Consider the following 11588-nt stretch of genomic DNA (forward strand, 5'->3'; position numbering starts at 1 on the left):
ATGACTGACATAATTCAATTTTCGGTTGAAACGCCTATCGTTGAGCGTGAATCTTCTGAGTCCATAGCGGACCAAATTCAGCAGGTCGAGATGGCAGTCGACCCAGTCTTACCTTCAGATGATACCATTCCCAAAGAGAATGAGAACGATACCGTTCAAATTCTTTTTATTACTTCAGAGTCTAATGAACTCGGGGGAAATCCGCCCATTCCTTCACAACAGGAAGAGAATCCCCCAGTTCCCGCTACTCAAGGGGTTAGTTCAACCATTTATTCAGTACCCCTTCCAAGCAGTCTAGTCACTTCCTTCGATTGGAATTGACTAGCAAGATCCTGCCTTCCTTCTAATGTACCATTCCGGATCGTAGTACAAGTTCACAAAATGATCATGTTTGGCACTATCATAGATGAAGGGGCTTCAGTGAGTATCATTTCCTCAACTGCTTGGAAAGCGCTTGGTTCACCATCGGTTATGCCTGTTACTCAGAATTTGTCAGGCTTTAACAAAGGAAACAATCAACCATTAGGGATCCTTCCTAAGTCACCAATTACTTTGAGAAGGAAAACCGTTCATTTGATGTGATGGTAGTCCAAGGGCCGTTAGATTACAATCTACTCCTGGGGCATCACTATGTTTACAACATGGAAGCTATCGTCTCAACACTCTTTCGAGTGATGTGTTTCTCGCATGAAGGCAAAATTGTCACTGTTGACCAGCTTTCATTTCCTGGTTCGAACACAGCTTCAAGTCGAACATCATCCCTAAATGGTCCTTTTGCGTTAAGAATGTCTCTTCAACCTTCATTCCATCCACCTAATTACCATGAGTAGTCGGGTGAATGTAACGAATATTAGGGGGCATGCACCCTCGTCTTCTTAGGCGGATGAACCCAGCTGAAAAGATAGGTTTCCCTGTAGGTTATGTGATTGGAAGTGTTATCGCACACCATTCACCTTTGTCTATTTGATGGACAAAGCCAAGGAAGTATTTTGTCTAACTGTTGAGAAAAAGAATCCTGCTTAACTGCAGTGATTTCCATATGGTTACCTGGAAACTCCCCTTTTCTCAATGTCTGGGGGCATGCAAACCTTTTTATGCAAGCAAAAAACGACATATTTCATTTTTTAGCTTTTTAGTTTTTTTTAGCTTTTAGCTTTTTAGCTTTTTTAACTTCTTAGGTTAGGTGATTGGTCTGACACACCATTCACCTTTGTCTGCACCACAGACGAAGCAAAGGAAGTGTTTTGTCTAGCTGCTGATGAAAACATCCTACCTAACCTCAGTAGTTCCTTAGATTTTTAGTTTTTTATTTTTGTCGTTTCTAACTCACATAAAAAGAGGCTGAGCATATGTTATCCCATGGTTCAATCTCATTAAAAATGAACCAGGCCATGAGCAATGTTAACGCCAGGTTCAAGCTCATTAAAAAATAAACCCTCCACTAAGCATATGTTCCCCTAAAGTTCGAGCTCGTTAAAAAATGAACCCACCTTTGGTAAATAACCTTTGTGATTGCCATCATATCAGCCTCTTGAACCTTGGTTGTGTTCCTGCCATCACCTCCATTCTTTTGGTCGATCATATGCTTCCACTTGATTGTTTACATTTTCAAGAAATAGCTACGACGAGTGGTCCTATTAGCCACCCTCTTCACATCACCATGTTTTGAGAAGTTCCAAGCTTACCCGGAACTAGTAGCTACCCTAAACACCATTCGTTCCTCAAAAAACAAGTCTACTTTAAACTCTTTTCAAACTTGTTAAATATGAAAAGATTGTCGAGCTATTGGCCTCTATAGCTCGCTAAAGTGATTGGAAGTGCCATCCCTCCTGTAAATTTTAATCTTTTCGGACTTGAGGGATTATCTCACGAAAAAGTTCGAGCGCTTGTCTTTTCGGCTCGCTAAAGTTATCGAAAAATCATCCCTTTCGTATTATTTTATCATTTTTCATACTTAAGGGATTATGCTACGAAAAAGAACTACTGGAGTTTCCTTTTCATCCCTTTTCAAACTCTCTAAACATGAAAATGATCGAGTTATCCTTGTCGTTAAACTCATTAAAACAATAATGACAAACTTGTCCACCTAGACAAGAACGAGTTTCACTATTGCTAGGCTTGCTAAAACATAGTGATAGGTTTGCTTGAAGGGAAAATTATAGGACAAGAATATGTTATCCTCCTCAAGCTTGACAAAAATAAAGAGGTACTGGTCAGCAATGACTGGGGAAAAAGGGAAGAAAACTTAAAGAATTTTATTGGTAGCAGGTTGCTCTTGAACATGACACTTTCACTCCATCACCATGATTGAGTCGGGTTGGGTTATTCCGTTCACCGGTCATATCACCATTGGTCCTCCATACCATCCATCTTTTGGGGTTAATGATACCAATCCATCTCAGTGTCGCCGATATGTTCAAGAGAAGTCATTCAGATAATTCACCATCTAGTTAATGCCTCATCCACTGCAATACCTTCACCCTCCATTTTTCATGACCACCATTCATGAACCTTGTATTGTCAAATTGTTTTCACCTCCAGAAAATCATTTGCTTCGTTTCGTGTCATTGATGTGGGATACATTAAGGCACTCCTATGATGGGTCACTTCTTGTCCACATCAACTCATTATCCAAGAAGTTGGCTTAGAAACAACCCTTTCAGTAGTTTGAAGCTTGCATGCCTCAATGGCAAGTTTCTCACTTCCGACGACAGGTTTACATCAATGGCCTTTGACTGAAAGATTTTGCGTGGTGTTCGACATCGAATCATATATTCACACTACGTGAATTGTACTGTAGTACCTTGAGGGTCATTATCATTATCATTGATTCCTCTCGCGTCTATTAACAACTTACATTATTGGCTGGTAATCAGGTGATGTCTATCCATGTTCAACTTCAGGACACCTTTTCACATGGATCGACTTGTACATCAGGCGAAGATTGAACGAGTTTGAAGACCCTGGATCTAGTTTCATCCATCTGGGCTGCGATATATTCAGGAATATAAAGACATCAAATGTACACAAAATCTTCATAGATGATCATCCAAGCAAACAGATGATGACTCTACATATAAAGAATCACCAGTCTGCAATTGCAGAGGTTATCTATTCTATGTACATGAAAATGAATTTATAAAGCTGAGCATGGGAATGCCCGCCTCAGCTAGATCATGGAAAATTATATTGTGATGATGTATCGTATTGTATCTTATACAAGTCACCTTTTAGGTTGAATACCTCGGATCCTCATGATAAAGCATTTCACCCAACATCAAAAGATTTACGACTTCATGCTTTAGGGGGCAACTATTATAGACATATTTGGGCACTGCAACCCCAATCTTATATGTCGATAAACCAAGGGCTCTTTAACCCCTAAAAAGTGTTGTTTCATACCCTAAAGGATCATGGTCAATTGATTACATCATTCCCCGAAAGTTCCACTTGAAAAACCACTCAGAACTGGACAAAACTGGACCATACTGACGGCTCCATTGTCAGGGTGTGATGCATATTGACTCCTACACTAGCCAGGTGCAATGCATACTGAAGAGGCCTTCTGAGACAGTTTGCTAAGTGGATGCTCATGGATATTCTAGAAACTTCTCCTACGACACTTGTCTCTCTGAATTCGCCCAGGGATGAGTAAGAGATCCAAGAAATCTCCAAGTGGAACCAAGAACAACAAGTGGGATGACACTAATAAAAAACCCAGATGTGACTCACACCCTTGCAGACATCTATAAATGGATCCCTCATCTGAGAGATCTAGAGGCTGGAATTTTGTAATTTGTAAGGAAGTGCTGATAGTTTGTCTTTGAGAAGGAACAGTGTATTGTTGGGTGATCTTGCTTTTCATGAGGTGAAGAGGGCTTTGATGCTGGGAGGATGATGCTGGATCAGACAGCTGGGTTGTAATCCTCTCTTCTATTATTAATAAAGTTTTTTGAGTTTTCCTCCATACAATCGTGTATTTGTGAATGTTGTCATTTGTAAATTCCATTGTATGCTCATTGTATTTCTGATTCTGCAATGCTTATGATATCATAGATCGATATGCTTTGATGGTGTTGTGTTGCTTCATTTCTACAGGTATTCTCTAAGCGGGACAAGTAGGAGAAGAGTTGCAAGCTTTGTCAAGGAGGAGAGAAATCAAACAAGGAGTCAAGTGAAAGATCCAAATTGGTCCCTTTGCTTCTCTCTTATCTATCATACATAGAGAAAATCACAAATTGCTTTGATTGTTTGTTTCTAGGATAGCTACCAATCCTAGTGGGACTAGCAGATCGAAAATACACTAGTTTTCCTGGAAACAACCACCTAGGCCTTCACCTCAGCACCGATATGCCTTTGATCCATGTCAACACCATACCATATTAGCATGGGTCAACACAAGTCAAAATCATGCTCATCCAAATATATGAACTTCCATATATTTGAGAGATCTAGATATGGAAAAAAATAAAAATACCATTTTTCCCGAGTTTCAGATCCCAAACTCCCAGTCTCCATGTGATATCCACCATGTAGGGAGCACATTTACCACCACATCAACCTCTTTACACCTCTATGCTATGTGATCATTCCAGATACCAATATCCATCCTCACTGCCATGTGAGAAATGGCACATCAACAACCATATAATTACATGACAATGGTCACATCATCTCCCCTTGGCTCATAGCATGACCTATGGTTCTTCCTCATACTTGTCTAGCTATCATCTATATTTTTCCATTATTTTTTACTTCATCCTACCCTTTTAATGAAATTTTGGATCTCAAACCTCCACACTGACCAAACTCCTAGATGCCTTTGAATATCTCGATATCTAGATATCCAACACATCTCGTCCCTTTTAGGTTTCAACATTGACAAAGGTATTGGATGCTTGGATACCTGGATATCCAAATATGCATGTCATCTAATTTAATTGTTTTAATTTCCTTCTCACTTAATTTTTGACTGGAGATATATGCTTGTGAAGTGTAAACACTCTTTGTGTAGAAACTAGTCCTCTAACTAATTAAAATCCTATCATTAATAAACTAATTCAATTTCAAGAATAAAGGGATATCATTCATAACACAAGGGTCTTTGTAGTTTACTGATTTATAGGTGTAGGAAAACTTGTTAAAATTTCAAGGCTTATTGTTGCAACAAGTACTATGTGTGTAGGACTATGTTTTTTTGCATTACTAATTAGTGAAGGATGATGGCTACCCTCGGAGACTGCGACACTGCGATGGTGCTCTGATCGATCGCCCTGCGCCTCTGCCCTCGCCCCCAGGCCCTGCCTGGTCGGGCCCCCGCTGCGTTCTCGTCGTTTAGCGCGGACCCCTCTCATGGGGCTCTTGCGGCTTGACGGTTTGCCCTCTCTGTCGTTTTCAGCGGGCCTGCAATGGCAGGATCCGCTTCCCCTCCTCCAGCTTCAGAGAGTCCAGAACAAATCTTTGCCTCTCTCCTGTCAGAGCCTTCAGAAGCCAGACCTAGACCCTCATTAACAAAGTTCATAAAAAAGCTTGATGAGATCCCTGAGGTAAACCTACCTCCTTCCCTCCCAAGGAAATCGGCAATAGCATTATCAGAAAAAGGTCTTGTTGGACAGTTCACGGGCCTATGGCCATCTCCAAGAATGGTCCAAAAATGGGTAGAACGCAACTGGAGCACAATGATCCAAGGGAAGATCGCCATCAGATTCTGCGGGCGAGGATACTACACCTTCCTGTTCGAGACTAAAGAAGACAAGCACCTCATCTTCCGCAATGGACCTTACTTCATGGATACAAGAGGTCTTTATCTGAACAGATGGACCCCGGACTTCGACCCGGAAATGGACATTCCCAACGCGGTCCCTATTTGGGTGTGCCTCCCCCATTTGCCCCTGCACTGCTGGGGGGATGAATCGGTCAAAGCGATCGGCAATGCAGTAGGAAAATATATAGACAGATCGGAACCAAGGGAGAATATGCACGCATGCGCAAGGATCTGCGTTGAAGTTGAACTCGGGAAAGGACTGCCAGAAGCCATTAAGCTAAAGGTGGATCAATGGATGCACATTCAGCAGCTGGACTACGAACAGCTGCCCTTCAAATGCAAGGTATGTCATGAGTACGGTCACTTTACCAATAGATGTAGCAAGTTAAAAGTAAATGAAGTGGAACATAATGAGGAAAATGTTGAAGTTCCATGGGAACAAGTTAAAAGGAAAAAGTCCTCCTCTAACCCGGGCAATAGCTCCTCAGCCCCTCCAGCAACTAGTCATCCTCCCCCTCCTCCCCCTCCCCCCTCAGCTTTCCCCTCCTCCCCCAACCCCTTCGAATCCCTGACCGCTGAAGTTCCGGCCTCCCCTCCTCAATATCCTCGCCCAGCCTCTCCGTGCTCCAACCCTCCTCCTACCATTGAAAGAATCCTCACTAGAAACAAAGCTAAAGAAGCCAACCAGCCATCCGACCCCCCGAGAAAAGTCGGTCGAAAATCGAATAAAGAGCTAAGGGATGAAACAGCAGCAAAGGAGATGGCAACTGGTACTCAACAACCCATGGACTCATTCCTAGGCAAGCTAAAAGGAAGTGGCGAAAAAGCCAAGGAGAAATCAGGATTCCACCCCACAACTGGTAAATAATGAACTTGGTCTCTTGGAACTGTAGGGGGATCGGCTCTTCCTTAAAGCTGAAAGCAATCAAGGACCTTATAAATCAGGAACAGCCAGATATACTCCTAATCCAGGAGACCAAAACCACCGAGCAGGACTTTCTGCTCCAAACTCAAAGATTCAAAAACTACACAGGCATATCAAAAGGCTCAGAGGGGGCTTCAGGAGGTATAGGAACATTATGGAGCAAAAATAAGTGGGAAATCATCAACTCACAGCTAAGTAACTGGTGGATCAGAACAGATCTAAAGAACAAGAGCACCCAAGAAGTTTATTACATTTATAATATATATGCACCTAACCATTACAGAGACAAAGCCAGTTGTTGGAACTCCATAGAAGCGGATCTCACCACTATCAACAGCAGATGGATAATTCTTGGGGGAGATTTGAATCTAATTAGGCAGGTGGAAGAAAAATACGGTGGAAACTACCATGCAGATCCATCGAGAGACAAGTTAGAAGCCATCATTCAGCTCTTCAATCTGATCGACACTCCATTGTCGAATGGCAAATACACATGGACCAATAAGAGAACAGGATCACACAATATAAAAGAGAGGCTGGACAGGTTCCTCATCCAGGAAGGTGTAGCAGGTAATTTCCAAGCAATCAGGAGTCATATAATTCACGGCACAGCTTCGGATCATAAGGCCGTGGTCCTCACCTTGGACAAAGGAATAAACTTAGGTCCCCTTCCTTTCAAATACAACAAAGCCTGGGACTCCCATGAGGATTTTCGAACTCTTGTACGAAAACAGTGGGCTAACGAAGTATTAGGCTCTCCACACTTTGTATGGGAATCAAAGCTAAAAAATCTCAGGACAGTTATAAAGCAATGGGCGAGGGATAAGGCAACATTGGAAAGGAAAAAGAAAACAGAGCTGATAGTAGAGATGGAACGCTGGCACAAAGAAAAAGAACAGATGCAATATACAGCAGAGGACTTAGAGAAGGAAAAAAATATGTACAAAGAACTATATCGGCAAAACCGAATGGAGGAAGAGGAGCAAAGAATGAAATCCCGCTGCTTATGGTTGAAAGCTGGGGACAAAAACACTTCTTTCTTCCACAATAATGTCAAGATCAGAAGAGCTAACAATCAGATAGACAAAATCGAAGTGGAAGGGAGAGAATTGAAGGATCAAGAAGACATAAAAAACGCAGCATTTAACCATTTCAAGGCACTGCTCTCGGCAGATCCCCAACAATATGACAGCGATGCATTTCTAAGTGTAATAGATACCAGAATAACAGAGGACCACAATCACAACTTGGAGCAAGAACCCACAGTAGAAGAAATCAAAGAAGCCACCTTCAGCATGCAGCAAGACAAGGCCCCGGGGCCGGACGGATTCACAGTTGCATTCTACAGGCAGCATTGGGAAACCATAAAGAAGGACTTTGTGAGAATGGTTAAAAATGCATTTAGAAACCACAAGTTGGGGGACAACACAAAGTCCTCACACATAGCTTTGATTCCCAAGGAAACAAACCCCAAATCTTTTGATAGGTTCCGGCCCATCTCGCTCTGCAATGTTTCATATAAGATCATAACCAAAATAATTGCCAACAGGTTAAAGAAATTCCTCCCTCTTCTAATTTCAGAGAATCAGGGAGGTTTTGTCCCAAAGAGGCAGATCACAGATAATGTTATCTTAATACAGGAAGCCATCCATAGCAGTAAAAACAGAGGAGATCATGGAATGATCATCAAACTAGACATGGCCAACGCATTTGACCGAGTGGAACACTCCTTCTTATGTGCAGTCCTAAAAAAATTCGGTTTCGCCTCCAACTTTATCAACATCATCAGCGGGTGTATCTCCAACCCATGGACTACCCCACTGATCAATGGCCGTCCCAGCAAATCCTTCAGAAGCTCTAGGGGGCTAAGGCAAGGCTGCCCCCTCTCCCCTTTCCTTTACATTATCATGGCGGAGACTCTCAATGTTCATCTAGAAAATCTTCGCAACAAAAAAGAAATCACAGGCATACGCATTGAAAGAGGAATAAAAGAGATAAATCACTCGTTATTCGCGGATGACACCTTATTAATTGGGGGAGCATCCAGTTTGATGGCAAGGAGGTTCAAAAGAGTTCTGGAAGCATTCCTCCAAGCTTCCGGAGGTAAACTGAATAACAGGAAATGTAAACTGTATACTTGGAATGTGCCATATCAGACTCAACAAAGAATAGCCCAAATTCTCGACATTCCACTTCAAAAAAATTGGAACTCATTCTCTTACTTGGGTCTGCCTCTGGCAAAGGAACACATTAAAGCAGAGGTCTGGACAAACCACATTGAAAAGATGAGAGGACTACTTCAGAGCTGGGGCGCCTCCTGGCTAAACCTAGCTGGCAGAACCATCCTTATAAAGGCTGTCCTCTCAGGCCTCCCTATTTATCAATATGCGGTTATTATGGCTCTTGCTAGCATCCACAAACACATGGAAATCATGATGAGAAGTTTCCTCTGGCAGGGAGGTAAACAGGACACAAAGAAATTCAGCCTCGTCAACTGGGACCAAGTCACTCTCCCATATGAAAATGGAGGCCTTGCCATAAAAATTCCAAGCCTTTCCAACCAGGCGCTGGGGCTCAAGCTGATCTGGAGGATTCTCATAGAAAGTGGCTCGTGGTGGGTGGAGACAATAAAAAGAAAATACCTCAGAGGTCCAAAATCCAACATCCTCAATGAACCTATAGCAGACAGGCCTTGCACCCCAATGTGGCGCCTCATCAAGAAAGTTTTGGCCCACTTCAGAGAAAATGTCTCCAAGCTCCCAGGCAACGGAAAGAACACCAAGGTATGGTCCGACAGAATAATGAACTCCAGCCCAAGAAACCTTCTTCAAGAGCTCAGGTCCCTGCAAGATTGGATGGAGGAACGAAAGATAACCACCCTGTACGATATCTCTCAGTGGAACCAAAATCGATGGCTGGCTTGGAAAGATCTGCATCTCCCTCCGGACCTCAAAGAGCTATGGCTCACACTGAAGCGTTCACTATCTGGATCAGCACCAACCTACAAGGAGATCGAGGATAGATACATCTGGGACACTAGTGGAGGGTTCTTCTCAGTAAAAGAAGGATATAAATCATTACAAAATACAACTCCTGTAGCAAATTGGAACCTTCACTCAGCTGCCTGGAAGACAGAATGCCTTCCAAAGGTAAAACACTTCAATTGGACCCTTTTAAAAGGGAAAATTCTCACAGCTGAGAATCTGAGAAAGAGAGGAATACAAGGCCCATCGATCTGCTGTTTTTGTCGAGCAGAGGAGGAGTCTATTCAGCACTCCTTCCTTCTTTGCCCCTTCGCCAAAAGATGTTGGAAGCAGTTAACAAGCCCTTTGGAGACCCGAGGAACCCACGAACAGATGCACAATCTTCAGAAGAACTGGAAGAAAGATTTCCCATACCCTAGAAAAGGAAAAAATAATTTAATCAGGGTGTGGAAGTGCATCCCTGCATCCCTTTGCTGGAACCTCTGGCTAGCAAGGAATAACCACGTTTTCAACAACAAAATGCCTAAACTAGACAATGTCATAGCAAAAACAATTGCTAACATTTCTAAAGCTGTCAGCGCAAACTTCATTGCCTCCCCAGATCAGTCGAGCTGGGCTCAAGAAGAAAGGGATTGGTACAGTAACTTCAACATCACCCACTCCCAGAGTCCTCCCCCCCAGAGCAAAGCACCTCAGAAGCATTCCAACTGGAAACTCAGGGGAACAAAAGCAGAGATAAGTCAATGGATCTCCAATCAAAATCGCCCCCTGCTCTTCTTCGATGGCGCTTCAAAGAAAAATCCCGGAGAAGCGGGAGCAGGAGGCATAATTAAATATCATAAGGGGAATCTCATTTGCAGCTACGAATGGGGACTTGGAAAGGCATCGAATAATGCAGCAGAAGCATACAGCTTACTTCTAGGCTCCGCAATTCTTTCCAGATTGGGATTAAGGAACGCCATCATTATTGGGGACTCGTCTATCATCATCTCAGCTATGAGCACAGGCAAAGAATTCAGTAAAGCAAGCCTCAACAACATAAGGATAAGGATTAATGATTACATCAGAAGTATGGGTGAAGTAACCTTTAGGCACGTGCTAAGAGAAAATAACACAGAGGCGGACTCCTTAGCAAGTAAGGCAGTCAACAGGCAGCATGGTCAGGTCCGTGAGAATGAAAAAATTTATGAAAAGGCGATACCATAAGGAATCAAATGGTCAGAAAACTCATCAGAACAGCCCCTCAGAATTCCGTCATATCAACAACCATCTCAACGGTCTCTTACCCTTTGATTCTCCCTTCCACTCCTCACCGCCGTCATTCTTCCCTCCCTTCGATCCCAAAGCAATGCACCCTCAATCCTCTCGTGATCTCCCCACTGACCTTTCAGGTAAACATCACTTCCGTCCAACCGGAGAGTGCACTTCGAATCTGCAGCAGGATCCGATCCCAGTTCTCGCTGAAGAAAATATCCCGCCCTCTCATCATGACTCGTCCCCCCCTTCCCTTTATATCCCCTCTCCCTTCCCCGACTCCATCAGAAACACATTGCATTTTCAGTCTCAGAGTGGAAGAGTCGGGCGTCCTGAGTGTTGTAACGCAGTTCACCACAGAGAAAGCAAGCAGAGCATCCTCATACCACTGCGGTTCCTTTCCTCTGATCTCCTCTACAGCAACAAGCAAGACAAAAAGCAGAGCTACCTCGACCAGCAGGCCATCCAAGCAGTCCTCAGGTATAACTCAAGTTTTCACTCAACTCTTTGTTTGCTAACCAGCTTCTTCTCAGTCATGGCAGAGAACAGACAGCAGCCAGCGGCGCAGGAGGGAGCAGAGCCTCAAGGGAATCCTCTGGATAGGGTGCTAGGAAATGACACCTGTACCCTCTGCAAGGAACACTGTTTCCTAATTGCTCGG

The 11588-nt window shown here is 43.2% G+C and overlaps 1 protein-coding gene across 1 annotated transcript; it reads left to right on the forward strand.

Moving 5' to 3' along the window:
• The first annotated feature begins 5840 nt into the window (after positions 1-5840).
• LOC149265722 (uncharacterized) lies at positions 5841-10879 on the forward strand. Its single transcript, XM_089405819.1, has 3 exons — positions 5841-6047; positions 6658-6830; positions 6973-10879. The coding sequence occupies exons 1-3, from the start codon at positions 5841-5843 to the stop codon at positions 10877-10879; spliced, it is 4287 nt and encodes a 1428-aa protein (XP_089261945.1).
• The last annotated feature ends 709 nt before the right edge of the window (positions 10880-11588 follow it).

This window comes from Pinus tabuliformis, chromosome 6, assembly GCF_031772625.1.
Source record: "Pinus tabuliformis cultivar Carrire ecotype Pingquan chromosome 6, CPIR1, whole genome shotgun sequence".
Lineage (NCBI taxonomy): Eukaryota > Viridiplantae > Streptophyta > Pinopsida > Pinales > Pinaceae > Pinus > Pinus tabuliformis.

Bases quoted from the DNA above. Each gene is read 5' to 3' on its own strand.
- LOC149265722 (XM_089405819.1), top strand. From the start codon at position 5,841: ATGGACATTCCCAACGCGGTCCCTATTTGGGTGTGCCTCCCCCATTTG. The intron at 6,048-6,657 runs GTGGATCAATGG...TTGGAACTGTAG, and splicing joins CAGAAGCCATTAAGCTAAAG to GGGGATCGGCTCTTCCTTAA. The intron at 6,831-6,972 runs GTATAGGAACAT...TAACCATTACAG, and splicing joins CTCAGAGGGGGCTTCAGGAG to AGACAAAGCCAGTTGTTGGA.